The sequence below is a fragment of the Dysidea avara genome, chromosome 11, assembly GCF_963678975.1.
Source record: "Dysidea avara chromosome 11, odDysAvar1.4, whole genome shotgun sequence".
Lineage (NCBI taxonomy): Eukaryota > Metazoa > Porifera > Demospongiae > Dictyoceratida > Dysideidae > Dysidea > Dysidea avara.
The window spans coordinates 22,752,253-22,773,233 of NC_089282.1; the positions used below are offsets into that span (position 1 = coordinate 22,752,253).

General features: G+C 41.1%; 2 protein-coding genes across 2 annotated transcripts in view; one reads left to right on the forward strand and one right to left on the reverse strand.

Annotated features, from left to right (window-relative positions):
- Positions 1-9,020, reverse strand: part of LOC136238428 (uncharacterized) — a 42,481-nt gene extending 33,461 nt beyond the window's left edge. The window contains exon 1 of the mRNA XM_066028892.1: positions 8,893-9,020. Coding sequence (XP_065884964.1) covers positions 8,893-8,938 — 46 coding nt within the window. The 5' untranslated portion in view covers positions 8,939-9,020. The remainder of the gene's footprint in view (positions 1-8,892) is intronic.
- A 2,056-nt stretch (positions 9,021-11,076) lies between these two features.
- On the forward strand, positions 11,077-20,491 carry LOC136238878 (uncharacterized). Its single transcript, XM_066029506.1, has 11 exons — positions 11,077-11,281; positions 11,695-11,817; positions 11,863-12,057; positions 12,109-12,231; positions 16,982-17,138; positions 18,248-18,281; positions 18,342-18,397; positions 18,850-18,937; positions 18,991-19,086; positions 19,151-19,281; positions 20,151-20,491. Exons 1-11 carry the CDS (start codon positions 11,247-11,249, stop codon positions 20,436-20,438), a joined length of 1,326 nt encoding a protein of 441 aa, XP_065885578.1. The 5' UTR covers positions 11,077-11,246; the 3' UTR covers positions 20,439-20,491.
- The last annotated feature ends 490 nt before the right edge of the window (positions 20,492-20,981 follow it).

Below are 20,981 nucleotides of genomic sequence, written 5' to 3' on the forward strand. Positions count from 1 at the left end.
GGTTGTTAAGTATGAGCTTTCCTCATCCAACTGTACCTGATGGAAGCCATCTTTGGCATCTAGCACTGTAAATATTTTGGCTTTTGAAAGTGTGGGAAGGAGCTCTTCTAGTGTGGGCATTTGATACTTAGGCCGTTTAATAGCCTTGTTTAGGTCTCGGGGGTCTATACACAATCGAAGTTTACCAGGCTTCTTAATAGCCACCATATTGCTAATCCAAGGAGTTGGCTCTTAAACTTTTGTTATTATACCCTGTTTGGTAAGGTCTGCTAATTTTTGTTTCAAAGGCTCCTTCATTGCCACAGGTACTCGCCTTGGGACGTGTTGCACTGGTATTACTGACTGATCTACGTCAATGTGGTATTCATTACTCAAACACCCTAAACCCTTAAACACATCATTGTACTGTTCAATAAGTGTATTACTGGTTACATTACACACTGTGTGCACTGTTATTAGTCCTAGTTCCATACATGTGGTACCTGATAAGAGTGGCTTCTGATTTCCTTCTATGACTTTAAAGGTCAAGTTGTATGTCTTGGTGTTGTACTGGCACTTGAGTGTGCACTGGCCTAATGTGGTAATTATTGAGTTATCAAAACACTTCAGCTGCACGGCTTCTGTTTGTAAAGGGGGGTTTTGGGTATGCAGAATTGCACACACATCCATCATACTCATTACATTACAAGTTGCACCAGTGTCCAACTGACAATCCACAACGGAGGATCCCTGCTCATGGCTAAAGTGTAGTGGCACAAAGAACTGTCCTTTGCAAGCATGTTTTACAGTACCAACTTCTTCAATTGTAAAGAGTTCATCATCACTCTCCGATACGTCGGCTGGCAACTCCTGTACCACAGCTATAGATTTGACACCTCCTCTCCCCCGCAGACAGACAGTATGAAAATGGTTGGGCTTTCCACACTGACGGCAAGTCTTCCCATAGGCTGGGCAACGTGTTCTGTCCCGCTCGTGCTGTCCTCCACAGTACTTGCAGGTTGGGTAGTGGGACTGGGGCTTCTTGTACTTGAAATTCTTCCTTACATTTACTGCATTAATAGGAAATGGGTTGCCTTCCTCTCCGATCTCTTTCAGCTGCTCCTGTGCTGCTTCACTGATTTGTAATGCTTCTAATGCTTTTTTGAGGGAACAATCAGTTTCGCGAAACAGGCATGCTTTCGCACCTTTGTCCCGACAGCCTAGGACGAGGCAATCCCGAAGCATTTCGTCATTCAACGCTCCAAACTTGCAGCACTCTGCCAAATGGCGTAACCGAATCATGTACTGGTCAATAGTCTCGTTTTGCTGTTGCTGGGCGGAGTGAAACAAGTACCTTTCATACAAAATGTTCCAGGTAGGCGCAAAATATTCTTCTAGCTTTTCCAGAATCTTGTTCGGTTTTTTCTTGTCTTCATCAGTGAGTTCTAGACGTGAAAGAATTTGTCGACACTCTCTTCCCATCACTGTCTTTAGCGTAGCCGCTTGTATCGCATCGTCCTTGGCGGTCAGTTCAGTGGCAGTAGCGAAGTCGTTGAACGCTTCCTTGAATGCTTTCCAATTCGCTGCTACATTGCCGGCGCAGACCATCGGGTCAGGGGGAGGTAGTTGACAGTTCGCCATTTGTAGTCTTAGAACATCAGTTTACTTCTGACACTATGTTGCACATGTTCATTGTTCTAATTCAAACACACTTACAATTTATACGCATGCGCATACAATTGCATAGTACAATATATTATATTCCTAACAAGGTCAAACCACCATGTCGACAGATCATTGCATGATCAGCAGTGAAAGGCGAGCCACACACACAGTGGCTAGGAGTATTCAGTAAAGTCCATCCATAACGCAGGTGAAGAGCATCCCAGAACTCCTGCTTTGTCAGATGGTAACCCTGGTCTTGCAGTGGTAAAGCCAGAAGCCAAGAAGAGGCTCCAGGTTCACTATTCAGATCTAGGGACCCGCCGATTATGCTCATAATTTTACCTATTATGCTATGCTGCACTGCTAAAAAATTCACCTATTATGCTTAAATTAATGCTCAGTATTTACCTATTATGCTCGATTATGCTCGATTATGCTCAATGTTCATGCCTTAGTTCATATGCTACGCTACTAGTTTAACACTGTATAGAAAGAAAAAATGAGTGGCTGGAACACAAATAATGAATTCTTGCTGCATGTAAGAGAAAAGATCGATATACTCTAATAGAACAGTCAGTTGTATGATTGTACTATTAGAGTTACTGACTGCTCTATTAGAGTATATCTATCTTATTTTGCAATTGTCATTTTCCAGCAAGAATTTATACTATCGTACAAATATTTAACCTATTATGCTGGCAATATGCTCGATGCTTTTAGGTACCTATTATGCTCAAAATTATGCCAGCATAATTGGTGGGTCCCTATTCAGATCAATAGCTCTTTGAAGCTGTGAAGAGAGACCATTTCTGATCTCAAGAGCCCGTTTCTTAGAAGCCTCACGCCGGTGTTGGTGAACCTGAGCCTTGATGGATCGAGTATCTGGGGGATGAGCATGTGCTACCTGACTACTAATCAAGTCTTTTAATGGTGCAGTAATTCGCAGGGAAGCATCAAACTGAGATTCACAGAAAGCTGTAGGGTCACCCATACCGAGCCCACCGAAACGACATGGCAGAGAGAACAACTCACGTTCACCGGTGGTGCATGCAACATGTCCAGTGATAGAAGGAAAAAGTTTGAGTCTGATATCATCCTCTAATGGCTGAAGTAAAGAACTAATGTTTGGAATGGTTCTCATCAGGTAGACCCAGCGGCCCATCATACCGTGGGTAAAAGCACAATATGCAGCATGCGGCCAACTACTTGCAATCCCAGCCAAGGCAGACACCTCAGCAGTCCAAGACTCAACCTTTGAAGCCACGTATTCTTCAGCGAAGTCTCTTGTACCCAGAGCCGCACCAAGGTGTCGCTGGCCACGAGCAGTGATCTGTGTATTAGAATCAGCAAAAATAACTTGTGCAGTGGATAAATGTTCTGGCTTCACAATTAGGACTGTCTTGGTAGCATTTGTAAAATAACCATAATCAGGTCCAACAGAAGAGAGATGCTGCCACCAGGAAAAAAGTTTTGAGAGTGATCCAACAGCAGTAGCATCATCCGCAAACCATGCTTGAGAGACATCGGGCACTGTTGTATGGAGATGTCTAATCAAAGGTACAACTGCCAAAGCATACATGGCCATTGCAAGGGGGTCTCCCTGAGTTGTACCCTCAGTTGATTGAATTTCCCCCTCACCCACTACAAACAAACGAACAGGTGCACCATAAGTATTGTGCAAGACGGTTGCAAAAGATGGACAAAGAACTGAGATGTTGTGAAGCGCAGCCTGGCAATTAACACAATTAAAAGCATTGGAAGCATCAACAAGGAGAGCAGCCTCGCAATTACCATTCTCGAACATTTCCTTCATCGCATGAACAGCTGCCTCAGAGCCAGCAGCATGACCAGCACAAGTCTGCAAAGGACCAGCAGCAGAGATAACATCCTCACCAATTACAAACAGTATTGCCTTTGCTACAATTCTTCGGGGCACATCCCCAATACCTATGGGGCAGATACCAGGACGTTTGTCTAAGGGAATCAATCTGCAGGCCACAAAGGGCATCAAGGCTGCAGGGTCCTTTACTGGGGATGTACAAAGGTAGCGAGACACAGAGGCCAAGGCCTTACACAATCCAGCGGAGGCTTCTTTGAAAGAAGTACACATTCGTCTCCAGGCATAGGCATCAACTCCCGATGGCCCTGCTGCCCCATTGGTATGGAATGATGCCCACTTGATTACCTCACTGGTAAGGCACTCAAAGAGTATTGGATCATGGCTAGGTTCCTTGTAGTTTGTATTGAGCAATACAGAAGGATTAGCTGGTCTACCCAAGGGATGTTTTTCCAGTAAAATGTCTCTAGCTGTACGTACAATGGGTTGACCAGAGGAATCTCTACCCGAAGGAATCATAGAGTCAAGGGACAACACTCCACCCTTGGAGTCAGTTGATAATAGGCGCAGGGCCATACTGACCTTTCCCTCTGACATCAGATGGTCAAACAGTCGAGAATTGTCATCGGGCTTTCTCTTAGATGACAAGGAGCGGCTAAGGTGGTCTTGAATACAACGTCCCTCCTTAAGAAGAGCATCAAAGGAGCCCTTGCTCCACAAATTTAATCTCCTCAGGAGGTGAACAGAATGATCCTTAGCACGGCTCTGCTGGTGACGCTTCTGTAGTAGTAAAGGTTGCATCACTGAACATGCCAGCAGTGCAACTGAGCCAAGTGCAGAATCCTCTGCAAAGGCCTGGTACAACCTTGCTAATTCCTGTACAAAGAGTTTTCCAGCTTTTCCAAAAGGTATTAAAAATATATTTGGTTTCCAATGAATGACCTCTTCATATGTTGACGAGAAAAATTCACAAGCTCTCTCACCAGTAACGTCATTCCACATAAAGTCAGTACAGGGCTTGAACTTGGAAATAGGGTAGGAATAACTAAATTCTGGGTTCTGTCTGACAGAAACAGCATCAAAGTTAGAAGGAGGGGTAGCTGTATCAAGATTGGAACAATTTGGATATACAAAGTTTGCTTCAGAACTTCCCAATCTCTGACTTTCAGCAAGTGAAAACCCTAAACAATCATAATGGTACCATACACAACAACCCTCACATTGTCGATCACAATTGAGCATTAACCGGCCGTCATCACGTCCCCCACAGCAGCACCACTTTCTATTCGACTCAGTGTCATCCACACTGGAAGACGGAAAATCATCAGCAGAAACAGCAGCTTCACGCGCGCGGATACGAGCACTTCAACGCAGCATAATCAGAGGTTAACTGAAATAAAGCCCACCACGACCTGAAAAACAGGTAAGAGAAAGCAACCGTTACAAACCAGCAGCAACGTACACCTTATTTGAAGACCGTCTAGAGTCCTAAAGCGTATCAGTTGCTGAAAGAAAGGCCACTAAGACTCAACATCCGATCAGGGTCGCCAGGCCATCCTCCACGCGATCACGTGCCGCTCTTCAGTTCCTACCACAGTTGGTGCTGAGATCCGCCTTAATGAGCCTTCAAGTGTGCCAAATTTCAGCCCTATTGGTGTTTTATGGCGAATTTTGCAAAGTGTGCGAAATGAAGAAGTAGAAGAAAAAAAATGAAGAAATTAAAACGAAATTGTGTTCGCTCGTATCTCGGAAATGGCTGGAGCGATTTTCTTCAAATTTGGTATGTAGACTCCCTTAACTGGCTGACACTTCTCTAGCAAATTTGGTTCCAATCGGATTAGTGATCACAGAGCTACATAGGTGCGAAAATTGCGTTTTCTTTCTTCCTGTTAATATACTCACGGTGTGGCGTGCGGGCTTCTTGGGCCCCACGACACACTACCGTGTGTCTTGATTAATGGTTTTAAAACCAGTGGGATTTGTCTGTTCAATCCAAAGGCAGTTTTAGATCATGCTCCTACCAAGGATACGTCTACGGAAGTTGATACTTTGTCAATCACCAGTTCACAAGGCGAACACAGCATTAGTGAAGCAGCAACTTTTACTGCAGAAAAAGAGGCTCTTTTCATTATACGGTATAATAATGGATATAACATACCTGATCCTTGCTATGTATATGGGTGGAACTAAATCATCCTGAAGATAGATTGATTGACCACTTTGAAGATGTAACACCTTTGGAACCAAGCAATATGGATTCAGGTTTTCCTCCAGTCACAAAAAGTGCTGGTACAATCCCTAATGCCCTGCCTTCAGAAAGTTCTAGCTTAATGTCAAATACTGAATCTTTATCTCCCTATTCAAGTACACCTGCTACTATACCAGAGTCTAATCACATTTCAGGAACTTTATCTTGTTCAAGTAAAAGTAGCGAACCAACCATCACTGTTGTTCCAGAGTCACCACTATCTCCCTTTTCTGGTCATGCAGTGAAAACTTCTGAATCTATCACATCTACTGTTACACCAGCATCTCGTCATGAATCAGGTACACTTGTAGTTTTGATTATCACAACCTAGCATTTATATGAGGTTGTTAATCCAGAGTCACCACTATCTTGCTCTTCTGGTTGTGCTGCAAAAACTTCAATAACTACTGCATCTACTATTACACCAGGATCAACACCATCTTGTCATGAATCAGGTACGCTTGTAGTTTTGATTATAGGATTGTCTGCGGTCTGTAGCAATGCACGTTCACCAGTATCTGATGCTATTTCCAAGTATCTTGTTCAGTACGTGCCTCCTCCCCAAGTTAAAAAAATGCTGTGTCCAGCAGAGTAACTGGATTGAGGATGTTGACTAGTGCAGAAGGTTATGCTATTTTTCTAGAGAAAGAAGAGAAGAAAAGGAAGGAAGGAAAAAGATAAGAAAGAATATGTAGAAAGAAAAAAATGTGAAAAGGAAGAAGCTTCTAAGAGGAAGGCTGAAGAAAAGGCTAAGAAATCTGCAATGAAATCCAATACCACTACCAGAAAAAAGCATAAGGGAAAGGCACAGAGTGGTGATGATACATTGCCCACATCCACCTCTCTTGATGAGATGACACAAGATACAAGGCCAGAAAACACACAGAATGAGCCCACTATACTTCTGCTGTGAATGAAAGATGCTGATCAAGATTACGAGCGTTGTGAATGTTTTGGAACTTATGAGGACGATGTCAGGATGAGCAATGGTGCAGAATGGGCAAAGGGCATGTGTAAAAGGTGGATTCATGTCGACTGCATCAGTAAAACTGCCCTAGATGAGTCTGGAGAAGAAAGGATATGTTCTAACTGTGTGGTTTAGTTGGCATAGTGTCATTACGCTTTGATAATACGTTCGTCATTGAATTTTATCTCTATTATTACGTGTGTTATTAACATTTCAATTATACGCAAATGTAGGTGGGTGATAAGACAGTATATTGATATCGTGGCTGTAGTGGTAAAAAATAGTTGCGGGCTTCTGTGATAAAAATTCCAAAGAGGTGATGATAACAAAGCATAGAAGAATGTACAGGGTTATGATAATACATACTGGGTGATGATAAATAGCTAATCACACTTGCTAGTTCTGTCAATAGTAATAGTACGAAACGAATATCAAACCAATTTTTCTTGTGCAAAGGATCGATGAAGTGCTTTACCAGCATGCAAAAATAGCTGGCTGTATCTTCTTGTGTTACAGAAGGACACCCGGGCGAACAAGTTTATGCCGATACTTGGCAGGTTACGCTATACTGTATACAGTATTGAATAAGTGTAGCTGATGCTATATACACTGTTTGCTATATACATATAGATTAATCAATTTAGTAATCGATGATTAATCGATTAATAAATTAATCGAAACTGAGAGCCCTACGTAGTAGAGAGATCATGCAGCTGTGAACAAGTTATCCTATAGGGCATGTCATAAATAATATGTATATAATTAGTATAATTACTGATAAAATTGAAGCATTAAAAATCTGCTTAAAGTCTTTTTCTTCTTCCTGTGGTAAAGAAAAAAGATAGGTTTAAAAGGCCCAAAGCCAGCCATAGGGCCCATAGGCTGGATTTGGGGTATAGCTACAGATACAAAAAGAAGTGATATCTAATCAAAAGCAGCCAAGCTGTAAAAAAAGGTGGGACCCCTAAATAGGGCATGGAGAAAAAAGATGAGAAATCTAAGGTGGCAGCCAAGAAATGGCTGTGATGGTAGGTTAATGGAAAAAGGCCATGGTGAAAAAAGATGAAATCCAAGGTGGCGGCCAAGAAATGCTTGTGATGGTAGGTTAATGGTAAAAATTTTAATAACGACAGTTCAGGTGAATTTGGTGCCGAATCCTAGTGAAACTTGGAGGAGGCAACACAAATTCACCTTAATTGTCGTTATTAAATTTTTTACCATTAATCTACCATCACAGCCATTTCTTGGCCGCCATCTTGGATTTCACACCTTTTTTCACAATGGCCTTTTTAGGGGCCGCACCTTATTTTTACAGTTTGGCTGTTTTTGATTAGATATAGTTTAATGATTATACGGACATAAAAGATGTTTACTTGAGTGAAATTCTGAGACTTCAGATTGATTCTTGTCCAACATTCCGCAGATTCCGAATTCCAAGTGATTTGTGTTGGATTCCAGTTCGTGTGGGGGCCCGGCCAGCAGTCGCCGGGCCCCTTGCATTGGCCTAACAACCGGCACCATGCACTATAGTCGTATCATATGTAGTCTAGACAATATAACTACCGTATAGCGGGTTATTTTCGAAACAGAAAATTTTGCACAAGAAGCACAATCTGAATTTCGAAGGATTTTAATTTCGAAGAGTGTATATTTCGAAGTCCGGATGGATTTCAAATAAACGAAAATTCGTATCACAAATTATGAAGGTGCGTGAATGTTTGCCAAAAACTGACTTGCTGATGGAATAACCCCCATCTCTGTGCACTGGAGAGAAGACTGAGGGAGTTTCGAGTGGAATAGATTCACTGGCTCGCATGCTCGATCGTAGCTAACATAGATTCTAGAGCAGACCGGCGGCATCAATTCCCATTCTGGATCACCTATTTTCTGGTTATTGGCACAGTAATGATACAGTTATTATCATCAGTAATACTGAGCTAAAACTCGAGGAATACACAAGCGAATCACCGAAACTGAGTTGGATCGTTGCTTTCACTTGTGGAACTTTATTTTCGAAGAACAACCGGACGTGGGTATTTATTTTCGAAGAGAAGGGCCTCTTCGAAATATCCGAAAATAAAAACCTTTCGAAAATTACCAGCTATACGGTATAAGTCTCACGTAGCCAGACGACTACTTTTCTTTGTAGCTCGGTTGGAGGGAAAAGTAGTGATCTAGCCACGGAGAGTAGCTAACCTGTAGTGGAGAGCAGTATCATCGATATCCAAACTTCACTCGGCATCACCCTAAATAATCTCCTGTTTGTTTATACGACTTCGCTTGAGGTTCAGGTTGAGCTCCTTGGGTAAAAGTGGCGGGAAAAGTGGTGGGTGGGGTAAACAGGGACGGGGACCATTGGGGACGGGAGAGTGAACGGGGTCCAAGGGAGACGGGGACCAGGTGAATAATTATAGATAATTTGTATGCATACCTACTGTATGCAATGGGACGAGAACCATCATACGCAAAGCCTGACAGGACTGCATGACATCTGCTCTGATCTGTCTGTTCGCTGCTGCTGCTGCTGCTGCTGCTGCTGCTGCTGCTGCTGCTGCTGCTGCTGCTGCTGCTGCTGCTGCTGCTGCTGCTGCTGCTGCTGCTGCTGCTGCTGCTGCTGCTGCTGCTGCTGCTGCTGCTGCTGCTGCTGCTGCTGCTGCTGCTGCTGCTGCTGCTGCTGCTGCTGCTGCTGCTGCTGCTGCTGCTGCTGCTGCTGCTGCTGCTGCTGCTGCTGCTGCTGCTGCTGCTGCTGCTGCTGCTGCTGCTGCTGCTGCTGCTGCTGCTGCTGCTGCTGCTGCTGCTGCTGCTGCTGCTGCTGCTGCTGCTGCTGCTGCTGCTGCTGCTGCTGCTGCTGCTGCTGCTGCTGCTGCTGCTGCTGCTGCTGCTGCTGCTGCTGCTGCTGCTGCTGCTGCTGCTGCTGCTGCTGCTGCTGCTGCTGCTGCTGCTGCTGCTGCTGCTGCTGCTGCTGCTGCTGCTGCTGCTGCTGCTGCTGCTGCTGCTGCTGCTGCTGCTGCTGCTGCTGCTGCTGCTGCTGCTGCTGCTGCTGCTGCTGCTGCTGCTGCTGCTGCTGCTGCTGCTGCTGCTGCTGCTGCTGCTGCTGCTGCTGCTGCTGCTGCTGCTGCTGCTGCTGCTGCTGCTGCTGCTGCTGCTGCTGCTGCTGCTGCTGCTGCTGCTGCTGCTGCTGCTGCTGCTGCTGCTGCTGCTGCTGCTGCTGCTGCTGCTGCTGCTGCTGCTGCTGCTGCTGCTGCTGCTGCTGCTGCTGCTGCTGCTGCTGCTGCTGCTGCTGCTGCTGCTGCTGCTGCTGCTGCTGCTGCTGCTGCTGCTGCTGCTGCTGCTGCTGCTGCTGCTGCTGCTGCTGCTGCTGCTGCTGCTGCTGCTGCTGCTGCTGCTGCTGCTGCTGCTGCTGCTGCTGCTGCTGCTGCTGCTGCTGCTGCTGCTGCTGCTGCTGCTGCTGCTGCTGCTGCTGCTGCTGCTGCTGCTGCTGCTGCTGCTGCTGCTGCTGCGTTGCTAATACTGTAGTGTTGTAAAGATTTACATCGTGCGAGATGCTACGATATAAAGAATCGTCATATGATCATATAATTAAGCAAAAGGGAACTGAACAACTGATGCCAGAAGTGTTCTTTAAGTTGATTATTTATTTTTGAAAAGCTGAGCTCCGCCCACATCATGTACGTTAACCCTTCTCTCACTCGGTGCATAAGGCTAATAAATTCTGTTTCACGTCCACCTCCCGCATCTGGTTACTATCAGCTCTAAATATTTCATTATTCCATATTCTTCCATTATTTTCAGGTTATTCTTGTATGCTTATGTAAAAGCGATTTTGTAATAGTGTCAGCTCACGTGTCTTGTGTCAGTGCGCTATCAAGTCGGTCCAAATTCACGTTTGTGTTATTTCTCCAAAGGTACATGCAAGCATTAAGCATGCTTTTATAGAGTTTCTTTGTAATAGCTGTGCTAGGCAAATAATGGCCTGAAAAGCTGCCAAACTTTATTTTATTTATTAAGGCTTTACAGTACAAGTGCTGAAGGTCTGTTGGTCGTACAGCCTGTTTAACGTCTCAGGGGCGGATAGAAATTTTCAGAGGGGGTTTCTGGTTCTGTGGAATTGCAACTTCAGCCTAGCTGCAAGTTGAAGACAAAAATAAAAGTGGTTTTGAACGCTGTGAAAGTGATTTCAAAGGCAAAATTATGAAGTTTAGCCAATAGAAAAAGCCATAATATAACATAATATGTATAACTCCTTGTAATTTTTATCACCCAGACGAATCATAGGGGCGCGCGCTATTTCAGAGAATGTTTCTGGAAACCCCCCTAAAACCGCCCCTGAATCTTATAACGGAATTATGAAAATGAGCAGCCCGCCGCATACAATATTCCTGGGCCCAGGACGGGAAACAGAATTTATTTGGAGTGGCCTTTCTTTTTTCCTTTTTTTTTTAAATTGACTGGGCGCGGCGTGTATCTCGGCGTGTATCTCGTCGTGTATCTCGGCGTGTATTCTTTAGTCGTGACTTCAAAGCGATGGTCCCCGTTTACCTCATCCTTTAATGCACTCGTTAATGCAGTCAATTGTGGATCACAGGTACTTTACTGTGTACAGTGAAGTAGAGCCGATCATCATAGTTTTGTGCGTGCTCCTGGACTGATCGGTTTGTTTTTGGTGCTGCATGGGTACTAACTCGAATCACAGATCCGAACACTGACTGATTGGCTAGTCGACAAGCACAAAAACAACAGAATTGACCGTTTGATTAGAGATTAGATTAGATTAGATTATCGATTTTTGTCAAAAGACAAGGGTCACACAAAAGGCAAAGCCTGCAAACGTGATTCTTTCTGTTGGTAGTAATGAATTAGGTTGAGGTCGACTATTATAAACTGCAATAGATAACTAGGTACTGGTATAGTCTACTTTTAGTCTCAGTATTCTGTTAATGTGTTTGGTAATTGTGTAGCATAAAATATGCATGTAAGCATGGCTGTATTGTGCTACAGGTGTTTTCATCCTCATATCACTGGTGAGGAGGCTGAGCAACTGCTCATAGCATCTGGGAACCATGGCAGCTTTTTGTGTCGACGGAGTGAAGGAGACACCAAAACTTACACACTATCAGTATTGTAAGCAAACAAATTAACAGTAGTAGCTATAATATATTATTACAGAAACTTTGATGAAGTTATACACTTAAGGATGAAATATACTGAACCTTATTTCAGCCTGTGTGATACAGACCAATTTGATTCACCATTTGACATAATCCAACACTACCTAGATGGTCATGGTGTCTTGAGGAGAAACAGAGGTGGAGCTATTCACCTGTCAAGCCCTCTTAATAACGAGAGCAACATTAAAGCCAGGTAAAACATGCTGTAGTAAAATGTTTTGGCCTAACTTCCATTATAATATAGATGGTATCATGGTGATATTTATCCGGAGATGGTTAAATCATTATTAAATGATAAAGGACAAGATGGAAGTTTTCTAGTCAGGCTATCTTATAAATCTCCTGGTGATTACTCGTTGTGTGTGAGGTTAGTCAAATTCTCCTACTAGTAGATTATGAACATTGTCGTGTCTTAAGCCATACTGTGTAGCATTATCAAGATACCAGTAGCCTTTATTACTTATGAAACCATATAATAGCTAAATTTTTGTTTTTAAGACTAAATTAGATACAATAAAATTTTACATTTCACTGGCAATGTATGTTTCTGCCCTTAATTAGCAAGTCTTTTAATCGATTGCACTTGCATGTATATAGTGATGTTGCATTCGAGTGGTAGCTACTGTACAAGTGAAAGCATCATTCGCTGCTTCTTGTAATGTCGAGAGCAATGTTTGGATTTTTGTGAACTTTTATGGGACAACGAACGCTTGAAAATGCTCGCAATACCTATCACGATACTTCGATACCCATCCTTTCAACATGGCTAATTTGCTCATGTGATTGCTAAAAATAATTGGCGCATAAAATACATGTAGTGACATCATGTATAGTTGTGAAAAAATGTGGGAATAAGATCATGGTAACAAATGGCTGATTTCCTGCTTCCTGGATCACACCAATTGTTGTGGTTTATTACTGCATCCTTTTTGCTAATTGTGATATGAATTAAAGGGTATTTTCTAATTCTTGGCCACTTATCAGCAGACCCTACAACATGTATAGTACAGAACATCAACACTATGAGCAGCCAGCAAAGCACCTTATGTGATCATGATTAATTGTATTGTATTCATGCTTACTGATCCATGTACTGTGCGGTATTTCTTGGAAATGAAACTATCACAGACTTCTCTAATGTTTCAACTCTTCTTGGAAATGATATCATTGTATTGACTGGATGTGGTCTGCCAAGCACTGCATGTATGGTTAAGTGATCTTCTATCATTTTGCTTCCATATTATATTCTACAGTTAAACTAAACCTTTTTATTGCAGCTAATGAGTACGTGTGTATGGATTCATTGGTGTCACGGCTGTAAACAGTAAAATACGATGGACACATGTCTTTCAACTGTGCCAACAGTACATGTGCTGGTTGATTACACGTGCAAGTGGCAGACAGACAGATGGATGAAGCCACAATGAGCCAAAAAGAGCATCACCTACACAGAAGGTGTCTGAAAGAAAGAGCTCATTGCCTGTCTGAAACACCTGAACAAAAGAGAAGAGGGCTTGAAAAGACAGAACTAGGTGTGCTTGTTTTCGGTTTGAGCAAGGAATTGATCTGCAGTGGGTACACACTATGCGTAAGTGTAGGATACAACAACTGGACATGGAAACCAGCAAAGAGAGGGACATCAGAATAGATGCCACAGAAGAGAGTGCTTGGCCTTCAACAGTGTCATGGTAAACATGCTGCAATTGTTTACTGAAGCTAGTCACACACTTATTAATAATCATTATTAACAACTTACATGTCTATAGAAGTAATGAAAAACATTGAAGTACTGTATGTAACACTGCACATAATATTATAGTAATTGATGATCTTAATTAATATAGAGCCATTATTATTATTATTATTATTATATCATCAATTTCATCATGTCTGTTAGAAAAACACTGAAATATGCAACACTGCATGAACATGGTAATCCATTTGTATACCAATGAATTACCTCTATAGCTGTTCAGGCTTGCCCACAATGCTATTAGTGTCTAGTTAGCATATCATACAGTATGGTAGTATACTTTCCTACCCAACAATACTACTCAAAACATTTTATTCACACCAACTTGTTAGTATATATATTGGTTAATGCAAATATCCCAATGTCGACCATATAACACTTTCATCAAGTTTCTATGGAATTCTTTTAAAAATCTTTACCTGAAATTTCTACTCCAGTAGTTGACCAGCTAACTAACTGATGCTTTCAGCTATGCATATATATATATATATATATACACACGTAACTCATGCAACTATGGTTAAAGCTACTGGCTTGATTTCTTCACACTGCATATATGATGTTGTTTGACCTGAGATTTGTCTTTTTACCCAACTAAAACAGCTACAATTCAAGCACCATTGTCCTCCTGTATCTTATCTCACTACCTCATAGATGTTGATTTGCAGGTAGCACACTGTGCCTTCTTGTGGCTATCGTCCATAATTTCCAAAGTGAGTGGATTGATTGTAGAGACACTTCTTGTACTGTTCTCATACTGTGAGTTGTTCATGGAACAATGGGTGGAAAACAGTGGCATAGCCAAGGGAGAGCAAGGGGAGGCATTTCCCCCCCCCCATCACTAAGTGATGTTTTTTTTAAACTTCCGTCTCAAGCTTTCCAGTAACTGACACGCATCCCAAATTACTGTTTGTACGCTACTACGCGAGTGCACACAACATTCAACTCGTTTGTGAATGGTGATAATAATACGATGATTTCTTGCGCGTTACAAGCAATTAATAAAACGATGCGCTAAAAATAAGGTATGCCCAAATCCCCAGGAGTTTCCCCCGTATAGACACTATACCTTCACCGAACGAAAATATTAGACTCGATTCTATATTTAGCCTACACTACTCATGTGATAGTGCATTTTTCGAACCTAAAAAGACAAATGACCTGCTCAAAGTGACTTCGCAAGAGTCGCAACTCAGAAGTGACAAGTGATATGCAATGATGCTACAAACCTACGAGGTGATAAAGTGTTAAATGGACCAACTTTATTTTCCCGAGTTAATCACATTGGGTCTTCGTACAGTGTAGTGGCATGCCAGTTTAATTTTTTCACTTTGTCAGTCAGTCAGATGATCCGTCACAAGCTTACAAATTCTAACAGGAAAGGTGTAGAGTTGGGATTCCGTGCCAATACATGGCGTTTGAATTTCGCCGGCTGAAGTGAGTGAGCTCGTCATACTATGCCAGTGTGCTAGGACTGCAGCACAGACTATGAGTAACTGTGACACAGTTCTACTGAATTGTGGGCGATTTTGTTGGAGTACAGTTGTGGCACGTGCGATGATGCTAGACGAAAATACTTCCATTGATAAGTGATAACTTGTAGCAATCCGGCAGTAATGAAGTAGTTATGTAGCTAGTTACATAAGCTGTAATAATACAACACCGTATGTTGGCTAACCCATCATTGGGTCATTAGCCTTTTGTGCAATTATGAACAATGTCGAGTGTTTTGTGGGGCCCCCACCACCGTCTGGCTAGCTACGCCCCTGGTGGAAAATAAAATGGAATGGCCACCTCATTACATTTTAGTAATTGACAATCATTTTTTTTTGATACGGAATGTGCTGGTTCTCATAAATTGTGACCCGCTGAGCAAAAACCTGAAAAGGTTGTGTAACATTATTCTTGGTATCCAACACAATGTGTACATTCATTCAATGCAACATCACATGAACCTACTTTACAATATAACTGCACACATTACATCTATATACATTACAGTTTGCATTTATCTAGAACTTCTATGACTTCCTTATTTTCTAGAGGGAAAACCCTTGGGCTGTTACAGTTTCTGGTAAATACTTATGATAGATAGTAGGAAGAGCAAAACAACAAATTTGTATGGTGACCACTAAATTACAGCACTCATCTAATATTAGCTATTTAAGTCACAAACACAACATGGTATGGAGTTGGGACTTGTCTCATTGTATTCACCATGAACTGGGGAATTCATCAAGATACAGTGTTTGGCCTATATCCACCCATGGGAAGCAGGAAGGCTGTTCAAGCTTTAAAATGGTGACAATTTTAATGTTAGCATAACTCATGCAAGGCTGGACCTAGCAGTACGGCCGGTATGGTTTTGGCCATACCAACTTTTGGATAGCTACTTCAAATAGAAAATAGCACATGCAATTAAAAAAACATGCACATGCAATGGCTCGGAATAATTCTTCATTGTCGGTGGACTCACGATTTGATTTGTCGGATATCCTTCAATGCCAAACCAACCAATCGACTTTGTTTTTTTCTTTGATTATTGGCCAACCTCATGCGTTCTCCGTCTCGGAATTGTTCTTCATCATCAGTGGACTCATTGTTTGATTTGCCACTGGGATATTGCTTGTGTCAACAATGTGTATTATAATCTTGTATTTCACATAGTAACCACTGCATCAAATTTGAGCTAAGTGCTATAGATACCATTTCAGAGCAGAAAATTTCTTGGGAGGTGCTTTTAGTCTACTCAGATGGTCTTACCACCACATTGCAGTGCTAGATCCGACCCTGTCATGTTCGCTTCATGGCACAGAAGATATTCTTACTCTCCATGAAGGGGCAAGTATGATGGTATATAGGTTTCATCAATTTGAGTCTTCTTTTTTGTAGCACACGTTTTGTACTCAATGCAGTTTATTTCAATATGCAAACTAGTTTGGAGTAACAATATTATTATGTTACAAAAGATAAACAAAGAAGTGTGGAGATCACACGTAGTAATATAAGAGAATAAAACAAGGGAGGTCATCAGCACTTGTACAGTAGCTAAACTAGTTGACATTAATTGAATCCCTACTCAGTCATACGTAGCTATATTATCGACTTTTTTATTAGGATTTATATTACACTAGTATAGCTACAAGTATAGACAACCTTCCTTGTTTCATTGTTGTGATCTATAATTATGATCACATGTAAATTTCTAATTTTTTGCTTGTTTTAGGCACCATATATGTGTAGAATATCCCTTTAACAAAAGCTATTAATGGTAATGTTAGATGTGCAATAAGTAAAGAATGTATTATTCTTTGTACTCCTATTGAGTTAATGTCTAATACTGTAGTTGTTCTTCCAATTTAAGAGTAAAAGATGAGATAGTCAACGTGAAGATATTTGGCAAAGGAAAGAAGTTTGACCTTGGACTTGGCAAGCAGTTTGATAATATTGAAGACCTAATCGAGTATTACAAAATGTATCCATTCAGTGTTAATGAAGGAGCACAAGTTAAACTTCAACAGGTATTGACTACAAGTATCATGATTTGTGTCTGATAATTCATGATGCATATAATATAAATCTTGACAAGGCAGTGGATCATGTATAATAGTCACAGTGAATAATAGTTAACAGTGCTTTTTTAAAGAAGCAATTGTGGGTTTTAGTGGTGCTATTTCTATCCATATTATCTTGTTAAGGATGCCTACAGTAAACTAGGGTGCTAAGATAAGTACACAACTAAAATTATAATTTACTGACGTCTGTGTCTTAGCCATCTTTTACATGGTTAAAATGTGCTGTGAACCCAACATCACGAAAATTATGATTCAGTGATGCCTAGTTGCTGGACATATGAGACCTAATTTTATTCAAAATTCTGCTCTTTGTTATCTATATAGGGACAGAGGAATGGGCTGGCTAAGTTTTAGTTTCATAAGTTAAGCAGTGTGGGAAATACAGCACTAGACAGCCAGACGAACAAATAAATCAATATGCACAGAAGCCACCAAGAAAATAATCTGCAACGCTTACATAACTTACTGATACAACAGTGTACGGGGTTGAATTTTGGCTCATTAATTGTGTTTGCCATGAATTTGTAAATCCACCAAGGTATAGTTTTTGCCCAAGGTATGCTTCTGTGTTCAAGAAGGAAATCGAATTCACTGAAAAAAAATCATTGGTAAAGTCTTTCATCAGTGCAACATAAACAAATATTTGTAACTCAGAAACCCTCCTGTGTATGGAGATACACCTTATTTACATTTTGAGCTCCCTATGAATATGTTAACACAGTGATACCAAGAATTTGTCCATTGGAGTGTTAATTCACTGGCCAGTGAGGCAATAAAACTGTGTAATTTTTTCTTGGAAATTGTTTTTTGCCCTTTGCATTTATTACAAAAGTACTATTGTGCGTAAATTGACGGTTTCCCAAAATTCGGTCACATATCCGAGCAACCACCTGCAGTGATTTCATCTCTTATATTAGGTGCAATTTCACCACTATGGATTAATTGTACACCGATAGCATTCCTTCCCTTTGTAAAAATGGTTTATGTGCTAATGTAATTTTGAGTGGGTCCATTTAATGTCAGATTTTCACATGAATAATTCTACCTTTTTGTAGGAAATTGAACCCGATCCTAATTATGTTTCAGCTGGTACGTATGAATATATAACAATTGAATGTGGTTCTGTACGTCATTGTTTTCTCCATGTAGCAGGCTTGAATCACAGTAGAACTTTCCATAGATACCTCACACCAGTATTGTCACAGGTAAGATTATGGCTACTTCGTCATGTATTATAGCACATTAGTTATCCAACCTCAATGCTCTAGGTAATTCAAATAAATGAATTTGTTTGGGAAAGTTGCTTTTCTTCAATTATTCCAATGGACATTAGTCTAATAGGACAGTCATTTTAACAAGGGGTACTGTGGTAAAAGACGAATGTCAAATACTCATTTTGAACATATGGTGGAAGAATTTCACATCACTTTTAAGATAACCATTTATTATAAATAGCACTATATGGCCAACAGCATCAATTACAAATGCACTACTTACAGTACTGCTTAAATGCAACGTTATCTCGTGTGAGTGCAAAACTTGCTAATTAAAGAGCATGGAATCCATTTCACTTGCACAAGACGACATTGCATTTGAGCGGTACCATATATCAGTTGCTGTTGGAAATGCGATGCTATATTTATATAACCCTTTGCAGGGTAGTTGTACTTGTGATGATCGGTGGCAGCCTGTGAGTAATGTTAAGTGGGAGTATCGAGGTACTTTTACGCTAACATCAGATGGGGGTATGGAACATCATCACCATCACTGTATGCAGTACCGTACTTGTGTGGTTTAGATAGATTGGGAAGTGGGGAAATCCAGATATGCGGTACAAATGGCCGATACTCTTTGAATCTTCACGGAAATTCTAAAGGAAGTGATTATGAGCAATGTAGGTTGTCAGTGGCCATTTTGTTCAGTTTGGATTTGTGATATGGACAAATAAATTGCTGCAGGTTACTTCAGATTATATCACACATATTATGTTCCTGAGGGGTGTGATGCCATATGTATGGAGAGTGCTTACCACCTGGGCTACTACATACAATGGGATACTGCATCACAGACACAAGGCATAAAATTCTTGGTGAGTATTATGTTGGCCATTAGTGCATGATATATACAACACAATGAGTCTACTTTTAACCCATTTATGGCCAAATTCTCCAGGACACCTGGCCGAATTGCTGAATCGCATCATACTAACTGTCCAGTACACCGAACTACTTAGTAACCATATATCTAAATACTCACTATAAACTTAAGGAGGTCGACTGTGCTGTTTTGTTTACATAGCAGTAACCGCAATGAAGTTATCAAACAACAAAATCTAAACTTTAGTAAAATCCAGCCCGAAAAGCAACAGAATCCCAACTAGCTATTTACTAAGGTGTATTACTGTACACTCAAAACAACTATTCTATACAGTTTACATACAGTGCAGTCCATTCCACAGCCGGTTTCTTCGTGATTTGTCCCGTTTCTGCTGTTGCGCATGCGTATCTGCACTCGTGTCCACCATGCCACATCTGGGATAAAGCAGCCAACTGTCGACTTTACCTGTCTCTATTGGTGTATAACACTTTCTATGTTATCATGCAGCTACTAGATTTTAATTCGAAGAACGATTTAATTCGCCTATTATAACAGGTTACACTTTACGCTATTACATAACAAATGCACACTAGTCCAGGAAGGATCCAGTCCATCATCCAGGTATCCCAGAAACGGGACCTCTATGGGCATGTCCGTTTCAGTACTAGGGCATTTTGATATGAAATGCATTTTACAAGTTATAGCTAGGCTAAAGTTTATTCTATGAGTGAGTTATGATGCCATGCCGCCATATGGTGGCAGTGGTTGTTAATGGGTTAATGTTTAGAATGTGTACTGTACATGTACATTGCTGGTATATTTTGTTGAATGCTTTATTTAGATGTGGTATTCTCTTCTTAGAAAGGACCACCTAAGAGCCCACCCAAGAATACCAGATGTATTGGCTGGAATACACTGAAGTCACCTAAAAAAGATTTTCCAACTGCACAATCCCTACGAGCTTGGACAAAACCACTAGAGGACCCAAAGAAACCTTCAGGATACTTCTTTTGGTTTGGTCTGCCAGATAATGCTTCAACGAAATATGAAGACTATGTTCCTGGGTTGACAACAGATTTTGCAGTTGCATGTGCTGTAGACAGAGATTGTAAATTAAAGTGCCCAATTAGTGATAGAAATAACAAATGACCCCTATTGTATGGTTTTTATCTTCTGGTATATTTTTTTACATTGTATAATAATTATAGTACATAATTAGCATGCGGCAACTGTGTTATGGTTCACAGTATCACAGACTTTCAGGTGCCTCCTTGCAGCTGTGGGTCCCACTGAGATAATTATGTATATGTGACTGAATTTTGGAAACTCACCTTTATCGTGTCTGAAACAATTGAAACTAGCATTGTGCTGTCAATATTAGATTTCTAAATTTTCTTGTAATTCAAGACATCTGTGGTTTATTCTACCCTTGAATGGGTAGGAATTTAATTGTTGTAGCTATCCCAGTATTGCCTGTATTGCATGCACCCCATATCTGCATGCATGGGATTGTACTCTTGTAATTGTAAGTTTTGTAGTGCCTGAAATTGTAATCACAAAATGCAGATTAGCACCGTCAATTCCTTTAAGCCATTAACATGCAATGCATTGCCAACATGCTAGCTGTACATGCATCGCTATGTTACCAAAATGCAATTTAAAAATGGGTATATTAAGTTTAAAGAATGATTT